Source organism: Maniola hyperantus, chromosome 24 (assembly GCF_902806685.2).
Source record: "Maniola hyperantus chromosome 24, iAphHyp1.2, whole genome shotgun sequence".
In the NCBI taxonomy this organism is placed as follows: Eukaryota; Metazoa; Arthropoda; class Insecta; order Lepidoptera; family Nymphalidae; genus Maniola; species Maniola hyperantus.
Window position 1 is genome coordinate 1,627,655 of NC_048559.1, and position 24,446 is coordinate 1,652,100.

Here is a 24,446-nt window from a genome sequence, read left to right on the forward strand (position 1 = left end):
GAAAGGCTCTACGACTTTAATAGAGCCTCAAAAATAATAAAGCTGTTACTGGTATATACATACCGGATATACATACAATAAACAATAATGAATAGTAAAAACCGGCCAAGTGTGAGTTAGGCTCGCGCAATGAGGGTTCCGTACTACAGTCGTATTTTTTCGACATTTTGCAGGATAATTCAAAAACTATGGATACATAAAAATAAATAAAAATCTGTTTTAGAATGCACAGGTGAAGACCTTTCATATGATACCCCACTTGATATAGTCACTCACTTCGAAAGTGGAAAATACTAATTATTAGTTCATGACCACAATTTAATTATTTTTTTGTGAGATCTAACCCTAAATTCACGGTTTTCAGATTTTTCCCCAAATATCTGCTATAAGACCTACCTACCTGCCAAATAATCATGATTTTAGGTCAACGGGAAGTACCCTGTAGGTTTCTTGACAGACAGACAGACAACAAAGTGATCCTATAAAGGTTCCGTTTTTCCTTTTGAGGTACGGAACCCTAAAAATTTAATGCAATAAAGTTACCAAAAATGTCCGCTTAATAACTACATCCGGGAAATTACCGGATATCAAGTTATTTCTATACCACGTGACTGAATTATGTAATACCCTGTTCTCCCACTGGTGAGCAAAGGCCTTTATTTTTAGGGTACCGTATCTCCAGAGAAAAAAAACTGGTCAAGTCACGCCCGCGCAACGAGGATTCCGTACTACAGTTCTATTTTTTAGACATTTTGCCCGATAAATCAAAAACTATGATGCATAAAAATAAATAAAATCTGTTTTAGAATGCACAGGTGAAGACCTTTCATATGATACCCCACTTGATAGGTATAGTTCTCTTACCTTGAAAATTGAAAACACTAATTATTAGTTCATGACCACAATTTAATTTTTATTGTGTGTTGTAACCCTAAATTCACGGTTTTCAGATTTTTCCCCTAATGTCTGCTATTTAAGTCCTACCTACCTGCCAAATTTCATGATTCTAGGTCAACGGGAAGTACCCTGTAAGTTTTTTGATAGACAGACAACAAAGTGATCCTATAAGGGTTCCGTTTTTCCTTTTGAGGTACGGAACCCTAAAAAGAAACCCTCAAGGGAAGGGTGAATGGGGTATTCACCCTTCCCTTGAGGGTTTCTTTTCTTTTCAAGGGAATCAATACCTATAGGGTACCTACCTACTTCCCGTTGACCTAACATCATGAAGGCAGGTAGCAATGTCTTATAGGCTATAAGATTTTCCCTTTACCTATTTTGTGCTATAAGTTATAGCAAAAAATAGGTAAAGGGAAAATCTGAAAACTGTGAATTGATGGTTACATCATTTAAGAGAAAGCCGGGAAAGTGCGAGCCGAGGGTTAGATACTTCCATTCTTCTCGGTAGAAAAGGCATTCCGAACCAGTGGTAGATGCATCCGACTATTCGAAAGTACTTGTAAAAGTTTATTTGAATAAAATTAAAAAAAAAAAATATTTTTATTTATTTATTTACTACAAAAAGTATCACTTTAATAACGAACCGCAAAACTATAACAGGTGCGTCTTACTGGCAAGTCATGAAGGATCGTTGCAACAGCGTTGAACTATTTCTTGGGTATGCAGTGCTTTAATGCCTCTATGATTTTCACGCCACTGTCCTGAGGGTCTGCGCCCGTCACCCCATATCTCATAAGATGATCCGTGGGGCGGATCCGCGGGGCGCCGCTTGTTAGCACCCCGCAGCCCTAACACGGGAGGTTGTCTTGTATTGGCTTTGGGAGTCTTGTTAACTATATTTATAGGTACGTAATCTAAATAAAAGGAAAAACCGGCCAAGTGCGAGTCAGGCTCGCGCAATGAGTGTTCCGTACTACAGTCGTATTTTTTCGACATTTTGCATGATAATTCAAAAACTATGATGCATAAAAATAAATAAAAATCTGTTTTAGAATGTACGGGTGATATGATAGGTACCCCACTTGATATAGTCACTCACTTCGAAAGTTGAAAATACTAATTATTAGTTCATGACCACAATTTTTTTTTTTGTGTGATCTAACCCTAAATTCGCGGTTTTCAGATTTTTCCCCAAATGTCAGCTATAAGATCTACCTACCTGCTAAATTTCATGATTCTAGGTCAACGGGAAGTACCCTGTAGGTTTCTTGACAGACAGACAGACAGACAGACAACAAAGTGATCCTATAAGGGTTCCGTTTTTCCTTTTGAGGTACGGAACCCTAAAAAGTGACTGACTGACTGACTGACTGATCTATCAACGCACAGCTCAAACCACTGGACGGATCGGGCTGAAATTTGGCATGCAGATAGCTATAATGGTGAAGCCGTAGCTTAGGCATCCGCTAAAAAAGGATGTTTGAAAATTCAACGCCTAAAGGGGTGAAATAGGAGTTTCAGTCAGTCAGTCACCTTTTCCTTCTATATATTTAGATATTATTATTATCAACACAGGACAAAACTACCTGCATCATTATTTGTCCACATGTTTTCGCCTTTCCCTGAACAAACTAATAACAATTAAGTGCTTTTTGTCTGTGTTCTTATTCACAATGTTGTCTGACGTTAAAAAACCTAATTTTTTTCCATCAAAACAGTTTAAAAGTCTGTAATTTTATATTATTAAGTAAATTGCATACAGCTGCCCTCTTCATACAGAAAACACAGAGTAAAGAAATATATAGACAGATAACAGGCCACAAAAATGAAGCATAAATCCGGAGAAGAGAAGCTGTTTGCTCTGCAACCAATGCCCTGACATCATTGAGTTCACAAACCTACCATATTATTATTTGTACGGAGAGGTAAAATAACGATGTTTGCCCATCCATACCTAAACGAAAAATTCTGTTTTTTACCATTGAATTAAATGTATATAGAACCCCTGTTCCGAATAAATATAAATACTTACCTAGACTTCTGTTCCGAATAAAATTGGGTATTTGACTACAATTTTTTTTATTTATTTATTATAAACTAGGATAAAATAATGACGTAAACTGAAAAAACTAATTAAATCGATCAAATAACAAAAAGTTATAAGCATTTAAATATTTCTGATTAGACTGAGATAGTGATATAGCATTTTGACGTCACACCTTACTAATAGTAATGCCATAGTAGCTTCGTGCGGTTTCACACAAATTTTCGTTTTGCGAGAAAGAGACAGAAGACCCTCCCACTCCAAAATTAAAATGGCTGTAAATTTGTAAATCTTTGTTGGATTTTTATATTTTTTTCAGCGTACGTCATTATTTTTATCCTAGTTTATAATAAAGTAATAATTTATCAAATTCAAAAGTAGGAAAATACCCAATTGTATCTCACAAAGCTGCCAAAACAAACACGAGCGAGTATGATACTTGGCTATGAAATTAGAAGCCCAGCGAACCCAAGGCTACAACTTGCATCAAAATATATTTGATGCATTGGTTTTTACGGTAGTGCCCTAATGCTTGATCAGTCAATACACACGCGGCGACCAACTCATGCTCCTTAACACTTTCTATTCTGCTTTCTTTAAGCTCTTTAGCTCTTTCTATGTTTTTCTTTAGTCTTTCTGGGAATCATTATGATAAAATGTTTACGTACGTAATTCGATTATTGGTGCCTGCGAAGACGTTTTTAAGGAAGTATTTTCGGCGGCCATGTTGTTTTTGGCGTGTATGTATGTATTTTGCACGTTGACAGACTAAATTGGCTTTAAACAAGCTTTTAATTTACAGTTTGACAAAATTTATTATAGGGCGGGATTTTCTTTCTCTTACCAACAGAGTTTTACAAACGTTTTTACAAAAAAACGTCTGTCCGTCCGTCCTCGGTTAATCTCAGAGACTATTAGTGCTAGAAATCTGTAATTTGGCATGGGTATAAATATTAACCACGCCGACAAAGTGGTGAAATAACATTTTGATAAATATCTCATTTTTTTAGGATAGCTCCCCTACATGGGGATGAATTATTTTTTCTCGTCTACCCCATAGTGTGTAATTTTTATTAGAGTCAAGTGAGCCCCCCTCCCCACCCCTCTATCACTATATCTATATGAAAAAATTCACAGCTGTAGTATATATAATCAATTTTAAAGGAAAACTATCATGGCTAAGTAGGGTTCACAGGTTAAGGAGTTATATCTGTTTTTCGAGGATTGTGACTACGGAACCCTACACTGCGCGTGGCCTGCCACGCACTTGGCCGGGTTTTTTTAATAATATGAGAGATTGTAGAGATAGCAATTCTCGCCCCATTACATACATATTAGAACATAGCGTAATTAGTACCTTAAGGCATTTTAATTCAGATCTTTACGACTTCACGGTCGGGAAAGTACTAATTGTGCAAAAAACGCGAGAAACCTCATCAAAACGTAATAAATATAACAGCCTAACAGCCGCTCATGGCTCATTACCTCGCAATTTTCCATGTTAATTATACTTCTACACAAGAACATCGCGACTTTAGACTGATTGGCGAAAAAATTAAATAGAAAGAAGAAAAATGCACTCAGTCTATCGTTAAACTTATACTATAAACTAGCATTGTTATGAATTGGGTTGAATTTTCAAAAATTCTTTCTTAGCGGATGCCTATGTCATAATAGCTATCTGCATGCCTTTCAGCCCGATCCGTCCAATAGTTTGAGCTGTACGTTGATAGATCAGTCAGTCAGTCAGTCACCTTTTCGTTTTATATATTTTGATACCTAGTGTTTTGTGGGCGCTTATAACAATTTGAGGAGCTGGTGAACATAATGGTATTTTTAAAAATCAATAAGTAGGTACACTTATTATAAATGCGAAATTGTGTTTGTTTGTTGGTCTATTGGTTTGTTGGTTTGTCCTTCAATCACGTCGCAACGGTGCAACGGGTGCAACGAATTAACGTGATTTTTTGCATAGGTATATATAAAGACCTGAAGAGTGACATAGGCTATTTTTTATCTCGGAAAATCAAGAGTTTCCACGGGATTTTCAAAAATCTAATTCCACGCGGACGAAGTCGCGGGCATCATCTAGTTAAATTTAAAACTGTCAAACTGCATGTATGTCCTTTTCATATTACATTAGTAAGAAGAGGATGCAAATACACTTAGTTGTGCTCAGAATCAGTACCTACCAACATCTAATTAGAGTAACTTTTTAGTAGTAAAATTACCTGACACTTTATTCGCATGCGTTGATTACCTTTAATTAGCTCGTCATTTTATTTTATTTTATTTTTATTTTATTTGTTTTTTGCAATCAACAGCGATATATACAATATAATTTTACATAATAACAGACTGAAAATAAGGCCAAATAGGATTACAATTTTTTACAGATTACTTAAATAGATATTAAATATAAATTTATAACAGTACGTTTGATAATTTAAACAAGCTTTACAATAATATAATAATATGAAAATATAAAAGTCAATTAACTAGTAAAAATACCTAGTAGGTGATTCACAACATATGTTTGTGTGTGTGTATGTGTGTCTGTGTGTGTGTGGGTGTGTGTTTGTGTGTGGGAGAGAGAGTATGCGTGAGTGCGTGCTTGTGGGTTATGAACTATCTAAGAACTTTTGTATTGGTTAAATTTGTATTTGATGTAGATGATTAGCTGTTGATCCTAAAAAATGAAAAAAAAAAAAAAAATCTAATAAATTATAAATTCAATAGTTAATAACTAAGGATGCATAGGTATAGCATATCCACATTATCATACTTAAATATTTGCATTAAAAATACTGATTAGGATAACCTACATAATTATTAATTGAAAGAAACCATCTACTTTCGAAATCGTTATAAACGATAATTATTAATTACTTAATCGTACCTACATATAGTGTTAGAAGTAAAGTATCTAATATTTCGCAATGTGGATGTAGCACACCCAAATAATTTACATATAAATCAAGAAATATAGATTTTATTAAAATTTAGAATTAATTGGAAGTGACGCTGTAATGTAAAGAAATCGCTAAATGTGTTATGTAGTATCAGCATTGCGTTTAATTGTTGAAAATGATATAAAAAACGTTTTAATTGGTAGCTCATTAGCAAATTGCATGCGCCCTGTACGGTTAGCAGAACAAGAGAGATGTTCATCGATATAAATGATAAGATATTATGGTCAAGTGAACAAGATTTTTCACGGTTTTGGAACCAAATAAATCAGCGCCACCTCTTAGATACTAATGAACGACCCGTTTGAAATCCAAACGTCACTGAGGGTGCATTGATGTTAAAGCACCACTGAGTCGGTGCCATTTTGTTTGTTCAATAGCCCTGTCCATACGAAGTAATATATAAGTCCATGGAGATAGTAGGTATATGATTTTCTGATAAGAAACGTTAGGTTTTTAAAAAATCTATCGTACAAAAAATAACACTCTTTTCATGGCGGTAATTTTGAAATGTTTATTATTTTTTGTTGGAGCCGCATTATAATATACACATTCTGTGAAAATTTTAGGTTTCTACTTATTATGGTTTACGAGATACAGCCCGCCGACAGATTGCTATCTAAATATATAAAAGGAAAAGGTGATTGACTGACTAACTGATCTATCAACGCACAGCTCAAACTACTGGACGGATCGGCCTGAAATTTGGCATGCAGATAGCTATTATGACGTAGGCATCCGCTAAAAAGGATTTCAGAAAAACTCAATCCAATCAATTGGATTTTCAATATTGAATTTTCAATAAAATAAAATAAAATTAAGTTCTAAAATTAATTCTCAGGCCTTAAAAGACAGGCATCCAAGGCCGTAAATAAATCTTTAAAAAAACACTCAATTGCGAGTCGGACTCGCGCACGAAGGATTCCGTACCATTTACCTATAAAAATCACGTTTGTTGTATGGGAGCCCCCTTAAATATTTAGTTGTTATAGCGGCAACAGAAATACATCATCTGTGAAAATTTCAACTGTCTAACTATCACGGTTCGTGAGATACAGCCTGGTGACAGACGTACATACAGACGGACGGACAGCGGAGTTTTAGTAATAGGGTCCCGTTTTACCCTTTGGGTACCTACGGAACCCTAAAAAAAAGATAATTCTAGTCAGTTTTGTGCTGGCAGTGCAGCGCCGGGCGGGCGCGGCGGGCGCCGATTAGCCCAGTTTCTACAGCATTGATAGTTTTTATACACCTCACTGCGGGCGATAATTGCACGCGTTTCACATTATAGGCCTATTTAATGCATATTTAATGCACCGAGCGCGTTCAGATAACACTAATTACCTAATTACTGAAATAGAGGCCAATTTTATTTGAAGAATCTTTGCTAAATAGCTAAGTATTTTTGGCTGAATAGGCAAATTGGATTCAGCTTCTTTCAGAGTCACATAGATCTTTGAATCAAAAACCACTAAGTACCCCATTATATTTTAGCGTTTAAACTACCGTGAGTGATTTCCATTATAACTACTATCTGTCCCGGCTTTACCCGGTGTGACTCCCTCCCTCACGTGGGACTCCCTTGAAAAAGGACCCCGTATGGGTTCGAAACTAGTCGGGCTAACGTCGACTACACACGTGAGTAAAGCCGGGACAGATAGTAGTTACCCCATTATAAATGCGAAAGTGTGTTTGTTTGTTGGTTTGTCCTTCAATCACGTCGCAACAGAGCAACGGGTTGACGTGATTTTCTTCCATGGGTAAGTATAGTCAACCTAGAGAGTGACATAGGCTACTTTTTATCCCGGAAAATCAAACAATTCCCACGGGATTTTAGAAACCTAAATTCGCGCGAACGCAGCCGCGGGCATCAGCTAGTTTATATATAACTAGCTGATGCCCGCGACTTCGTCCGCGTGGATTTACATTTTTCAAAATCCCGCGGGAACTTTTTGATTTTTCCGGGATAAAAGTAGCCTATGTGTTAATCCAAGGTATAATCTATCTCCATTCCAAATTTCATCCAAATCTGTTCAGCCGTTTTTGCGTGATTGAGTAACAAACATCCAAACATCCACACTTTCACATTTATAATATTACAAGCTGATGCCCGCGACTTCGTCCGCCTGGAATTAGGTTTTTAAAAATCTCGTGGGAACTCTTTGATTTTCCGGGATAAAAAGTAGCCTATAACTACTACTACTACTACTATATATACTCTCCAGGTATATCTATACCTACCCATGCAAAAAATGACGTCAATCCATTGCACCGTTGCGACGTGATTGAAGGACAAACCAACAACCCAACAGACAAACACACTTTCGCGTTTATAATAAGGTTAGGGTACTGATTAGGATTAGGATAATATTTTCATTTACATCAATTTTATTTCAAAGAATAAATACAAAACAGTAGGTACACAATCTCACCTGTGTTTCAGTCAAGCTCAACGCCTGCGCTAGTTGCTTCCTCTCAGCGCCTACCACATAGTGGTTCTTCTCGAAGGCGTGCTCCAGCTTGAGGAGCTGTGATGGGGAGAAGGCGGTTCGGATCCGCTTCGGCTTCCTGAAGGGTTGGAGGAGGAAGCCGGGGATGTCGGGACCTGGGGGAGAAATTAAAGTTACACTAAAAACTATAGTGGGAATCACCAGTGGTAGATGCATCCGACTATTCGTAAGCACTTGTAAAAGTTTATACGAATAAAAAAGATTTTCATTTCATTTCATTTTCATTTCATTTCATTTCATAGGCGACTTCTAGGTTAATTAGGTAAACTGTAGTACGCGACAGGTCGAGATGGCAATCGGGGTATGAGGCGGGGGGCAGTGGCGTGCATTGGGTTTGAAGCCAGGGTGCATTAGTTAGGTAGGAACCTGTTTACTGGCAGGTCATATTGAAAAATATGCATTGAGCTATTACAACTGGGGTAAGCAGTGCATGTGTGCCTCTATGACCTGCACGCCACTGGCGCGGGGACGCCCCGCACGTCACCCGCATCGGGTTTAGCGCGGGGGGCTGTGCGGGTGTCATCTCGACCTGTCACGTACTATACTGCCCTCGTAATCGAAAACTCAGTAACTTCAGTTACTGTGTTTTGTTTTGCCATGTCGACCTATCGCGAGCTATACAGGGTGTAACCAGAACGCTGACAAAAACAAAGACACGTGATAGTATCTACCTACGGTGATTAAAGATATTATGATACCACAAAAAACACGTAAATAAAATTTAAAAATCCTATTATTTTGTAAAAGTTTACGATATATTGTAAATCATCCGACTGTTCGTAAAGGTCAACGAACGTTGCATAAGTAGGCCACTCGGAGTCAATGCCGCGTCGTAGGCAGGCATTGACCCGAGTTTTGCACGCTATACATTGCGGGTTTGAAAAATACTAAATCACTAAAACTACAAAATGAGGCAAATGGGTATTGGTATTGGATTGTATTTAGGTAGTATAACAATATCGCTAAGTTTTTGCTAGCGTTCTGGTTACACCCTGTATAAGGATCTCCTGTGCAGGATTTCAGAGTTCTAAAACCGACGGTTGAAGCTATGAGTTGTCAATTAGTATTTTATTAAGTAGACTCGTAATTACAGCACTTGAAACATTAGGTATAATAGGTAATTACTACCAATATTAATTTATTCTAATCAAAATATTATATACCATGGAATAAATAAATTAGCTTAATTATACTCCATATCCATAATATTGTAGACTAAGAGCCTGTGAAGGCCAGACCTTCGCTATTTTATAAAAGCTAAAACTTTATCCGCGCATTGTCCCCAACACGGGGAAGAACGATCAGCGACTGAAGTTGAAGCATATGAAGTTTGGATCATGGTGGCTTTCAGCTTTTATAAAATAACTAGCTTATGATCGCGACTTCGTCCGCGTGGACTACACAAATTTCAAACCCCTAGGTACTTACTTCACCCCCTTAGGGGTTGAATTTTCAAAAATCTTTTCTTAGCGTATGCCTACGTCATAATTACTATCTGCATGCCAAATTCCAGCCCGATCCGTCCAGTAGTTTGAGCTGTGCGTTGGTAGATCAGTCAGTCAGTCACCTTTTCCTTTTTTATATTTAGACTAGCTTATACTCGCGACTTCGTCCGCGTGGACTTCACAAATTTCAAACCCCTATTTCACTACCTTAGGGGTTGAATTTTTGTAAATCTTTTCGTAGTGGATGCATACGACATAATAGCTTAGTTTGAGCTGTGCGTTGATAGATCAATCAGTCAGTCACACCTTTTATATATTTAGATGAAGGTCTGGCCCTCACAGGCTCTTAGTCCATTACGCATAACATCAAAATGTTTCAAATATCAAGCTTGCAAATAAGTAATAACAGGTTACAGTCGTACGGCGTATCTTTGTAATGGCGGGCGGCTATTAAAATTAAATTAACCAAAGATTACCGCTAAACGACCACGAGTCAGTTAATCTATCAACCATTTAGGTACATAGAGTTAACAGACGACCTGATTTGGTTGGTCCCGACCAGCGATCGGACTTTGTTGGGTAGTTATGAGTCCGACCATCTAACCACCTTTTTTCCACCCTCATAATAGAGTTAGTAATATCAAACATATCACAAATAATGCAATGTATGAATAGAATAGATTTTTTTATTCAATCAAACTTTTACAAGTACTTTTGAATCGCCAAATACATTTACCACTGGTTCGGAATGCCATTCCTACCGAGAAGAAACAGCAAGAAACTCGACGGATGCTCTTTTCAAAGATTTGATTTACATTATTCTGCCATAGGTATATAAATCGTTAATCGATTATATAAAAAGTATTTGCAGTCCCGCGCGTTGCTGGAACGAGCTGCAGGTCAAATCCATGCTCTCTTATCATTTAGATAATCTTTAATTGTGTATGTATTATGTTTTCAGGAGCATACTTTTAATATATTTTTAAAACTTGTGTAAAGGCAAGTCCAAAATAGATTGCGGAATTTTGTAATAAAAGGTTATATCTATATACCCATGCCCACAAAATAATGACTATTGGACTATCCTGAGGCGGAAGGTATTAGTCGCAAGCTTATTACAGTTTCTAGTTAGCCTATTGTGTAAGAACACTAATTTTCTCGTAACTAAGAAGCTTAGATTTAGTTCCACCAGATGTAGCATATCTAGACTTTTTAGCTAGCTATGTTAAACAGCGGCTTGCTTTAAAAGCAAAAGATTTTCTATACATAGGTACCTATTTGGTGACGCGTCACAATAATTTATTATGGCCACACATTGTTGGGTGACCAAAACGACCGCATGATTGATGGATGAACCCAATCAAGTTGGATCGTCTGTTAGCACTAAAACATATTACTCCCGAAGAATTATGAAGTAAGGAAAGAAATAATACACGCATTTTACAAATTGCACGCTCCGACGTTAGCGCTGATGAGTCGAGAGTGTACGCATGCTCGTATTTTAATGTTACTTAATAAACGTGGGTGGAAATTGTTGCTGGGATAGCCTAGTGGTTACGATCATCATCATCATGATCAACCCATCACCGGCTCACTACAAAGCAAGGGTCTCCTCCCAGACTAACAAGGGTTTTGGCCATAGTTTACCACGCTGGCCATGTGCGGATTGGTAGACTTCACACACCTTTGAGAACATTATGGAAAACTCTCAGGCATGCAGGTTTCCTCGCGACGTTTTCCTTTACCGAGCATTTAACCTATTAATTCAGGCCCAAGCTATTTTCACATTCTCAAATTTAATAGCTTTGATATTTTTTAAATTATATCGATTAACGATATCAACTTTATTTACTACTGAAAAAGTAGTGAGCCCTTTTGAAAGCGTCTAAGGCTGAGATCTATAGAGCGCACTTTGACATTGCTCAGACAAGATTGAGTTAAAACGAGACAGATTTATGTGATAAATATAGCTCTGTCTCGTTTTAACGCTGTCTTAAGTCTGAGCAAACTCAGAGTGCGCTCTACAGGTAGATTTCACCCTAAGTAATGGCGTTACGTAACTCGTGAAGTTACGGTGCGAGCCATAAGTTAGGGCGATCTCTGCAATTATAACGACATTAGCAAATGTCAGACGTCGTTACAAGGCCACCCCGTTCGCCACCCACGGCTCGTATTGCTGATAGGGCTGCCACTATATGCATACATTTTGAGCAAGGAATTTAGTGTTTCCGCTAAGACAAGGGCATAAGTCGTGGGACAGGACACTATTAGCTCCGCTTGCCTGGATTACGGTAACAGTTCCAACGATGAAGATCAGCAAGAACTGTCGGGAGACGATCTGCAGCTGTCTCCTGTCAGCTGTCTGTGGATTTACGTTTTTCAAAATCCCGCGGAAACGGTTTGATTTTCTGGGATAAAAAGTAGCCTATGTCTTAATTCGGGGTATAATCTATCTCCATTCCAAATTTCAGCCAGATCCGTCCAGTAGTTTTTGCGTGATTGCGTAACAAACATCCAAACATCCACACTTTCACATTTATAATATTAGTAGGATTACTCCCTTCTTATTCTGAGTGGAGACCCATATTTAGAAGTAGGCCGGTGCAAATTGCAACAGAATAAAATTATGAAATACTTATATTATGTATGCAACAAAATATCTAAATATATAAAAGGAAAAGGTGACTGACTCACTGACTGACTGACTGACTGATCTATCAACGCACAGCTCAAACTACTGGACGGATCGGGCTGAAATTTGGAATGCAGATAGCTACTATAACGTAGATATCCGCTAAGAAAGGATTTTTGAAAATTCAACCCCTAAGGGGGTGAAATAGAGGTTTAAAATTTATGTAGTCCACGCGGACGAAGTCGCGAGCATAAGCTAGTTATAAATATAAAATTATAACAATATTCCTAGAAAAAATATCATATTTCCATTCGTAAGTATTTAGTCAATTTATCAAAGAAGGTGACAACCCTAATTACAAATTAAAAAAACTAATTACTCATACGCCGAACCTTCTTTGTATGGTGTAGATAATGTTGACTACATACCATTGAAAAGTTACCTGCAACCAATTTAAGTACTTAAAGTTACCTTACTTTAGTTGTAACCTGGTTAACCTTGTTACTTAAGTTGGTAACCTGGTTAACTGTGGGTACTGGTAAATATACTGGAACTAGGTTTATACATATAAGAGGGTTGTAAAACTTTAACCATCCGGTTTTGTGAAGACAGATCCGGGACCCAGTCGGTCGATTTTTTTCCAAGGCCCAAATTCACGGTTTTCGGATGTATTCATTTACTTGTGCTATATAAGACACTCACTATTCTAGGTCAATGGGAAGAACCTACCCTATAGGTTTTTTTTATATAGGTATATACGTGTTCCTCCCTATTTTCCTCCGACATTGCGGTCGGAGACTGTTCTAGATAGTCTATTAGGTTGATTCCCCTTGTCTTGACAGACGGACAGACAACGAATTGATCCTATAAGGGTGGTTCCTTTTTAACCGACTTTCAAAAAGAAAGTAATTCTCAATTCGGCCGGGTTTTTTTAATGTACCTAGGTAAGTATGTACCTACATTGTACACCTATTATTTTTTTCATTTTGAGGTACGGAACCAAGGAACCTTAAAAAACAGAACTAAATATTTATCCATTCAGGTTTTGTTGCCAAGTTGCCAACCCTAAAGTATGTAGCTAATATTAATTATAGTTTTCATAATATATGTTGTTGCTCGATGCAATTGCCTTTCACAATAAAGAAATACGGTAATCAATATATTGTTTTAGCATAGTAATGTTGACATGTTACTAGGAAATATGTCAATTAGGTACCATAATATACATTATACATTATTTATTTACACACATAATTATATAGCTATATGTACCTATACTATAGGAATTTCATATAATAAAGGCTTGTAGGCCTTTTGCCTGCGGCTTTGCATGCACATATTTTATTTTTATTTTATTTTTTTACAGATCCGTGCTATGCTTACAGCTTATAATGTCATTAAGTCTAACTTGCAATGCGCTTTGCATTGCAAGTTAGACTTATGACTTACACTATTTATATTTATACAGATTCTTATAAGTATTAGTACAGGTATTAGTCAGTACCCATATTATAAATAGAAAGTGTGTTTGTGTGTTGGTTTGTAGCGGACAACAACAACACAACACACAACACAACAGTATAACAATCAGCGGATTGTTCTTCCCTGTGTTAGGGACAATGCGCAGAGAAAACTTCAGCTTTTATAAAATAACGAAGTCCTGGCCCTGGCTGGCTCTCTCTCTCTTAAAACTAACATTGTAGTATTGTAATTGTGCGTAGCTATACAGGTTGTGTATAATTGTGGCAGGTTTAACGACAGGATCGCGTGTTCTTATCCCGGTTAGGTCAGTTTTAGAAATTATAGTCATTCTTGTCATCCCTTCTCAGTAAAATAATCCTAGGTATTAGAACATCATTATCATCATCATCATCAACATCAACCGATAGAAGCCTTGTAGGGACTTCCACACGCCACGGTCTTGCGCCACCTAAATCCAGCGGCTCCCTGCGACTTGTCTGATGTCGTCCGGCCACCTAGTGGGGGGTCTTCCAACGCTGCGCCTTCCGGTGCTAAGTCGCCATTCCAGCACCTTGGGACCCCAACGTCTATCGGTTTTCCAAACTATGTGCCCTGCCCCTTCGCAACCCGTTGAGCTACGTCGGTTACTCTAGTTCTTCTACGGATCTCCTCATGTCTGATTTGATCACGTAGAGAAACTCCGCACATAGCTCTCTCCATCGCCCGCTGAGTGACTCTGAGCTTTCTTATGAGGCCCATAGTTAGCGACCATGTCTCGGATCCATATGCCATCACTGGCAACACGCACTGTTCGAATACTTTCGTCTTGGACAAGAACACATCTCGCCAACCTAACCTAACCTACAGTCGTACCTAGATTATTTTATACTAGCTGACGGAATTGTTCTTCATGATTGAGGGCACTTAAGTATTAGTATACCTACCTACATTTAAATACCATAAACCCTCCAGGTAATCCAAAGTGGGCCACTTTTCAATCACTACCCATATTTCTATGGACCAAGGTGTGTACGAGGCCTAATGTTCCAAGATTTATGAAGTACAACACTACAACACTTATCGATAACCCGCCGGGAAGTGTCAAAAACATAAATTGGTAGCTTTACGACGCAGATAAGCCGCCGCAGTGACGCTCTTCTTATCGATAGAATTAATTATCTAACGTTCGTAGCACAGTATCTGTATCTGTGTAATGTGTCTACATTGTCTATTAATTAAGTCATTATGATTGTACAGGTTAAGCAACGTTGACTCAAGTCGGTAACTGGATGGGTGACCGCAAATTTTAGTCATTGTGCCATTTATAAAACGTTCATTCACTTAGTTACAATCTTAACATGATTGCGCAGTGTAGGTTAAGCAACTTTGATTTAGTTCAGTTACTGGATAGGTTACCGGCTACCGCAGAAAGTCTATACTTAATGTTCATCGACATTTAAAAGAAGATAGCAGATTTGTAGAGCATTGTCTCTGTCGTTGAGACTGACAAAACGTCATATAGGTATGAGTGACAGAGACAAAGCTCTACAAAGCCGAAATGTAATTTTAATGGCCGATGTACATTACTTTCTGCTGCGTAGGTACTGTACCTATCTGTTTATGATTCTACCACTCTATAGTTGCAAAGTTGTTGGTAGTTACTAGAAATTGATTTAACATTAAAAAAAATTAAAAAAAAAATCTTCATTTATATTCTATTCTATTCAATTTTAATATTAATTTAATCCGCTTCACACTGTGTATATTGTTATGGGTTGTATTTTCATTGTCTGAAATAAAAATTATTTATTTATTTATTATTTATTATATCACGACAATATGGTATATAACGTATACGGGTAGGTACCTACTTACCATAACAACCATAATGATATTAGGTATTAAGTATTATGAAAGATTTTTTTTTAATATAGATAGCGAGCAAACGAGCAGGCGGGTCACCTGATGTTAAGTGATTACCGCCGCCCATGAACATTTGCAGCACCAGAGGAACCACCGATGCGTTGCCGGCCTTTTAGAAATTTGTTGGTCCCCGTCTTGAATAACCCCATGTTGTAATCTAGTAAATATAGTAAAAAAAAAAAACTTTTCGTGGTCCCACATCATCGCACTGTTGCTAGATCTATGTCACCTATACCCCGTTCATTAGCATCGTTCAACGCGCTTTTGGACAATAATGCTCAATGGGACCCATTTAATGATGGGTCTATAATACTGGTTCGGGAGTTAAGTACTGAAGTACGCTGAGAGCATTACATGAATATGTCATTCAATGTTCTCAGCGTACATATTCAAAATCCTTTGATCTTTTATCGTTTTGTATTTTATGTCTTTTTTCTTGTACCTTAATTTGTATTTAAATTTATTATTAATCATCTAGTTAGTGTAAGTGGCACTGCCGTTCTAATAAGATATAAAATAAATAAATAAAAGAAATAGTAAATATGACTTAGGAGTATGAATTTAAAAGTGATGTGATAACTTGCAAGCAAAAATCTAGTGCCATATACATAATATAACAGTAAAAAATCATAATACTTATCGTTTAAGCTATATCTTTTTATAGGCTATTCAAAAAAGTACCTACATAATAGCCAAGACGATTTCGTTTTAAACTATGGCCCGGTACGCCTACCTGAACCATTTCGCTAAGTAAACCAATTACTTTGGACAAATAACTTCACAATTTATCAAACAAACCAGCTTACTATAACATTTCCGAACGTATATTTAAATACGGGGCCCGATAATTAATCATAAATTTCCTCCCGACTCCTAAACGTAAATCAAATCTAACTACCGATCTCGTTGCAAGATGGCCGCCCGCTGCCAACATAACGAACATAAATAGTTTAATTTAAGACGCCTGTTAATCTCGTTCACTCAACAACAATGTCTCAAATTACATCCAATTATATCCCATTCAAGCCTTTTAACTGAAATATTGTAAAAAAACATCCGGTAACAATCGCTGGTCATTAAGAAAAAAAGCGCGTAAAAGATTTGACGTTCGGAGCTACCAACATGTTCCTTTAACGATTAGTGATTCGTGCGTATCGATAAATGGTATGTCGATAGACGAGATAATTTCGCATTGTGCCATTCAAAGTGCGCTATTACTATGTCGCTTAAACCGTAAATGTTGATGATTACTACCATTTATACGCCTAATGTGCATAATAATTATGCTATAAATACAAAAAGCTAAGTAACAGTAGATAATTCTGTGTCTTATATTGTATCTCAAGGATGCCAAATGGCACACCTTGACATTAATTAGGTGTTGAGGTATATTTGTTATTTAAATCTTGGTGGTGATTGTAATTTATATCTTACCTACTCATATTATAAATTTAAAGTGTGTCTGTCTGTCTGTTATCTTTTAACAGCCAATTTCAAACCTATTTTGACAAAATTTTGTACAGAGATAGCTTGCAACCCAAAGAAGTACCTACATAGGCAATACAATAAATTTTGTATTTACAAATAGCGGACCCACATTGCCTTCACTGAGAAAAGTCAATTTTTAGTGGGAGTCTTTAGGACTCTGCATGAAAGCCAATTCTCAATTTTATAGACTCAGCGATTTTAGGAGTAGGTATATTATTATTATGACATTTGGTGAGTACCTATCTCTTTTTATATGGTTAAATATCTACTAGCGTACCTGCGTAGCTCCGGAATTTGAAAATCATTTCTTCGTTAGTAATAAAGAAAATCTACATGCGAACTTACCGTCACACCATTAGGTCTCTAATTAAATATAACTCAGTTAGCCTTAAAGTTTTAAGTGATAGTTATTAACAGAAAGCGAATCACTAAATTCCTGCCAGACATGTATTTAAAAATAATAATAATACTCTTTATAATTTTTATTATGATTGTCTAAGCATACTATTTAGTTATAATAAAATATCTCAGCCTGTCAGAGTTATTTATAGCCATTAATTAAAATTAATAAGTAAAGTGTTAAGATTATTTATTAAGTTTGAATGTCAACTACAATCTACACTTCTCATTAACTGTAACAGATGCAATAAAATATAACTCTTGAAAAATATAATAGTTAATCATATCAATAGACGTCAGAAAATTAAACATTGATACAGTCGATATTATTTTAGCTGAACCACCGCGACTTCATTCAAGTGGATTTTTTAAAAATGTGAGGGCGTGGATTGTCGAAAAATCCTGAAGCAAGTACTTCTTTATTATTTCCTAAAAGGAACTAATACGTAAATACCAATTTTCATAAATATAACTTGAATAATGACGGACTTTCATACAAACTGTTATCTCTTCTTTACCCTTTATGGGTAGAATTTCCAAATTCTGAATGAGTACCTACCTTCGTTATAAAAGGAACCTATTGTCTAAAATTTCAAATTTCTAAATTCAGTGATTTAAGCTGTGCGTTGATAGATCAGTCAGTCAGAACAAATGCGTAAGTAAGTATAGATTAGTTGTTAGGATAAATATCTTATATATGATAAGATTTTTTCAACGTCAACTCAAAAACAGAACCTACAAAAGGTTCAATACGTGCCCCAGTCTGATAAAAAAACCATAACTATCGATAGATATAACGCCTTCGTTACAACACTATGAAATAATCAAATTTGGAACAACAATGGTTGGTTGATAATCGCGGGCGTTCATTCCCGCCTCGTCACAAAAGTCCTTTGTCAAACCCTCAACCGCTTCCATATTACTTCTGTAATTTTTTTTTAAATCTTTTTAAAGCAACGACTAACGCGTTCAGCCGGTCTCGATTAAATTGATTTCATTTAAGCAGGGTTCAGGCTTCATAAAAATAATATTGTTATTGTAACACTGAGTTAGGGTCTTTACGCACTGCATCCGATCTGAATCCGAGAACTCTCGATCCGTAGTAAAGCCGAAATATTATTTTATACGCTGTTAATTATTTGTTGCGCACTGGACCTGAATTTTGTTTTCAGCAGCTTTGACAAGTCAATTTTCGATAATCTGATTGGTGGAGTCCACACTAAGTATGCGTTCGAGCGCCCTGTGACCTCATAACTATTAGATACATTTTATGATTGTGGATTCGGATCGGATGCAGTGCGTAAAGAGTCTCACGCTCAGGGTTATTCGGTTCGGTTATTTGTCGAGCGATATTATATATTTTTCTTTAGCCGTTTTTATTTATTAGCTATAGGTAGGTATTTTTTGTTGGCACAGATAATGGCATATTGCATTGCGAGGGGATTATGAAATGAACTGTAGCAAATAATTATATAGGGGCGTGATGATAGTGTTCTGTAATTTTTACAATAGTTGCCTTTGTTACATCAATAAAAAATAATTCACAATACTTACCTAAAGTAGGTACCTTCGGCGGCCGAAAGTGATGAACATCGGCCTTTAGAGTGACATTGGCACCGATTCCGTTGTCTTTCTCTAAACTGAATTTAGAGTATCAGCATCCTTTTCTTTTTAGCAATGCTAAAAAGGGACAGAACATGAACTTTACTTAATTTAAAGACTCTAAATTTTAGTGCACGCTACAAAAAACAGTAGGCTCGCGACTGTGCGCTAAAATCACGGGTTTTACTTTTATCAAACTGCGTCTCGTCGTCAAACATTAGTAAGAAAAGTATGCCAATACTCTAAAATTAGGTTGTGCTCAGAATCAGTACCATTGTATCTTTGTAGAGCGTTGTCTCTGTCACTCATACCCATATGACGCTTTGTCGGGCTCAGTGACTGAGACAGTGCTTTACAGATCTGCTGTTTCCTTCTAAAGATCGATGTTCATCACTTTTGGCCGCGTAGTAAGTCATTGCAATCGCAAGAGCATGCTATAGTTAAAAAAGTAAGAACCGATTGTAGGGTTAGTATTATTATCTAAGTAATCTAAATATATATAAAAAGAAAAAGGTGACAGACTGACTGATCTATCAACGCTCGCGACTTCGTCCGCGTGGACTACACAAATTTCAAACCCCTATTTCACCCCTTTAGGGGTTGAATTTTCAAAAATCCTTTTTTAGTTGATGCCTACGTCATAATAGCCATCTGCATGCCAAATTTCAGCCCGATTCGTCCTGAAGTTTGAGCTATGCGTTGATAGATCTGTCAGTCAGTCAGATCTATATCTATTTTTGGTTCTTTTATCCACGAGGATGAATTATTGAACAACTACAATCAAAGATGGTGCAACAAAAATGTCCCATTCTTATATTTTAATTGAGAAATATGTTTACCAATTAAATGTCCCTACCCAGATTGAAGGCAATAAAACAGTTTATTGAATAGTCCGTTATCTTTATAATTAAGATATCTCCTATATATAATTACGACTAATGATGCGATTGCTACAATGTATAGAGGTTAGGTTATCTTTGCGACGGAGTAATTACCATAGATATTGAAATGGTTTGCGTAATTTATCTACTTAATACATACTCGTATCATGACATATGGATCCGAGACATGTTCGCTAACTAGGCCTCATAAGAAAAGAGACACTCAGCGGGCGATGGAGGGAGCTACGCTTGGAGTTTTTCTACGAGATCAAATCAGAAATGAGGAGATCCGTAAGAGAACCACAGGCCTTATTTAAGAAAGCTCAGAGTCACTCAGCGCGATGGAGAGAGCTATGCTTGTAATTTATCTACAAGATCAAAATATCAGAAATGAGGAGATCCGTAGAACAACCAGAGGTCTCATAAGAAAGTTCAGAGTCACTCAGCGGGCGATGCATTGGAGAGAGCTATATGCTTGGAGTTTCTCTACAAGATCAAAACAGAAATGAGGAGATCCGTAGGAGAACCATCAGAGTTCTCATAAGAAAGCTCAGAGTCACTCAGCGGGCGATGGAGATGTACTGATGATTACTGGTATGATACCACAAAAAAAATGCGAAAGAAATATAAAAAAAATATTTTGTAAAAGTTCACGATATTATATTCTAAATAAAACATCTGACTGATGCTAGAGATCAACGAACGTTGCGTAAGTAGGCCACTCGGAGTCAATGCTACATCGTAGGCGGGCCATTAACCCGAGTTTTGCACGCTATACATTGCGGGTTTGAAAGATACTGAATCACTAAAACTACAAAACGAGGCAAATGGTTATTGGTATTGGATTGTGTTTAGGTAGTAGGTAGATATAACAATAACGCTAAGTTTTTGCTACTGTTCTGGTTACATCCTGTAATATTCATATCATAGACAACCCAGAGTTATTACGAAATGGGTCTCTAGGGTCACGATGCTACCGATAGTGTATCAAATCAACTTTTTAATTAGGCAACATTGTATATAAAATACGTGTTGATATTAACTTATTGTAGGTACAATGTACATTCATGAAGTAAGTGTATTTAATGCACTTAAATTAGTACAACTGCACTTGTTTAATCACTAGGTATACCTACTTACTACATATTACAATTGCGAAAGTGTGTTTATTGGTTTGTCCTTCAATCACGTCGCAACGAAGCAACGGATCGACACGATTTTTGCATGTTTATAGGTACCTAATTAAAGGTCTGGAGAATACTTAGGCTATAATTTTTATACGGGAAAATCAAAGAGTTCCCTGGGATTTGTGGTAAACCAAATCTACGCGATGGAAGTCGCGGGCATCAGCTAGTCTGTTAGAACTACATGAGTCAGTCAGTCATAATATTATTATTGTCCCACTTCGTCGCATTTTACCATCGACCTCTCTATGTACCTATATAGTAGGTACGCGACAAGTCGAGATGACAATCGGGGTATGAGGTGGAGGGGAAGCCCCGCACACCCGCACATAACCAGCGCTATCCCGCAATGGATTAGCGCGGGGGCTGTACGGGTGTGCGGGGCGTCCCCACCCCGATTGCCATCTCGACCTGTCGAGTACTAAGTACATACATTTATACTTATTTAATTAGTTTTCAGATGTTTATTGAACATCGACCTTTAGAACGAGATTTCGGCTTTGTAGAGCGTTGTCTCTGTCACCTATGTGACGTTTTGTCGGTCTCAAACGACAGAGACAACGCTCTACAAAGCCGTATCTCTTTCTACTACTGGGGCCCACTATGTTTCAATAATGTTTTAACATTTTCATACAAGTTTCGTATGAAAATGTCAAAACAATAGGTAAGTCCCGCAAATTGCTATTGCGCTTGAACCATCTTAATGAACCGTCTTATTAACATCGAAATGGCGTAATTTTGACGTCAAAATGAAGTCATTTCATTGTTAATGAGACATGGTTCCAGCGCAATAGCAATTTGCGGGACTTATAGGTAGCATTAACATTTCAAGAAACAAAATAAACACTGCCCCAAACAATATAATCATAGATATAGATATTCATAGATTCAGATCTTAAACCAGTTTTTGTTGGCACCGCTCGCTGTAGCTGTAATATCTACTAGAACACAATAATTAATCATTGTTTTTATTTCTAGTTCCGCCGCCCGACGCGCGGGCGACAGCAAAAAGTATGGCCTCTCGTTTAGGCTGCCTGTCCACTGGTGCGGAGAAGAGAAGAGCGGAGTGAAGCTGTGCAAATATTAACCAACTAGCTTATTGGCCTTGCAGCTCTTTACTCAAATGGGACTGGACAGTCATGTGAGCCGTATGCCAGATGAGTTATGGGCAAAATCTGCTTCTTTTTGGACGCCCCAGAATCATCAACGCCAGCGTGGTCGGCTGAGGCGACGTTGGCGTGATGAATTAGATAACTTTACAGTTACGTCGACTGAAGAGGCACGAAATAGGAAATGGTGGAAGGATCGGAGAGAGGCCTTTGCTCAGCCGTGGGACAGCACATACTGATTTAGATTAGATTATTCCCGCAACTACACAAATTTCAAACCCCTATAAATTTTACCTTAAGGGGTTGAATTTTCAAAAATCTTTTCTTAGCTGATTACCTACTACGTCATAATAGCTATCTGCATGCCAAGTTTCAGCCCAATCCGTCCAGTAGTTTGAGCTGTGCGTTGATAGATCAGTCAGTCAATCAGCTTTTCCTTTTATATGCATGCATGCATAAAACTTTCGCTCCGCTTCAGGGGACAAGGATTTGCGGATTAGTTTAAAAAAGTCATACATTTTAACGCGGAGCGGGCCGCGGAGATGAAAAACATATTATCAGTGATGCGGAGCGGGGAAGCGACGCTCCGGTTCCCCGCGAAGCGTAGGGAAGAATCGACGCGCGTGAGGGTTGCGTTGTGTTAAACCAATTGCCTGCCGCTATAGTAGTTCAACTCGTCGCGTGCTCGCAACCTAGCTCCGCGTATGGGAAATTACAGTCCGCAGCTCCACTCCGCATTAGGCTACCTGTCCACTGGTGCGGAGCGGAGCGGAGATGTGTATTGTTGACCAATCACAGTTTTGTCAGATGACGGAATAAAATTATCACGTTGTTTACCGACAACCTGATTGGTTTGCTCTACACATCTCCGCTCCACTCCGCACCAGTGGACAGGCAGTCTTATTTTCTCACGTCTAATGGACAGATATTACACTCCACTCCGCTACCTAGCTTCGCACCAGCAGTGGACAGGCAGCCTTTTAATATTGTATCAACTATAGAGATCCACACCGGCTTTGCACGGGTAGCTTATTAAGTACAATTTTCGTAGGGATCTCTAACATTTTTGAAAATAAAATATAGCTTATGTCACTCAGGAATAATGTAGCTTTCTACTGGTGAAAGAATTTTCAAAATCAGTTCACACTAAGTACTACTACTTCTTACAAACAAACTTATTGTCTCTTTATATTAGTATCGAATATACTTCTATATACCTACTTAGTATAGAGGTAATAATATTCTGTTGATATTTTGATAGTAATTTGAATAATTAGTCGTCTAATTATAATTTTATAATGCGCACTGACAAACGTCTATATTGTAGGTATATATCTAACGGTAACGTATATATCTACCTCCTATAATTAGATATCTACGGAGAAAAAATCTGCTGAAACTCAATCTAATAGGTAGGTATACTTACCTACCCACTACAATGAGTGTTCTGGGAGTCTATTATGTTTTATTTTGTAGTTTCTAGGGTTCCGTACCCGAACGGTGCCCTACAGAGAAACACACTTTCGCATTTATGATATTAGTATGGAAGTATGGATTATAATTTATAGTAGGTCTAGGTAGGTAGATATAGGTAGGTATGCGTGCAGGTCATAGAGGCATAAATGCACTGCTTTTTTTTTTTTTTTTACAGATACAAGTTAGCCCTTGACTGCAATCTCACCTGGTGGTAAGTGATGATGCAGTCTAAGATGATAGCGGGCTAACCTGGAAGGGGTATGGCAGTTTTTATTAAACCCATACCCCTTTGGTTTCTACACGGCATCGTACCGGAACGCTAAATCGCATGGCGGCACGGCTTTGCCGGTAGGGTGGTAACTAGCCACAGGCGAAGCCTCCCACCAGACCAGACCAGAAATTTAGAAATTATAAAATTCCAAACCC

The 24,446-nt window shown here is 37.5% G+C and overlaps 1 protein-coding gene across 1 annotated transcript in view; it reads right to left on the bottom strand.

The window, feature by feature from the left end:
- Positions 1 to 24,446, bottom strand: part of LOC117993523 (homeotic protein empty spiracles-like) — a 45,446-nt gene that overhangs the window by 15,436 nt on the left and 5,564 nt on the right. Inside the window, exon 2 of the mRNA XM_034981323.2 lies at positions 8,343 to 8,515. Coding sequence (XP_034837214.1) covers positions 8,343 to 8,515 — 173 coding nt within the window. The remainder of the gene's footprint in view (positions 1 to 8,342; positions 8,516 to 24,446) is intronic.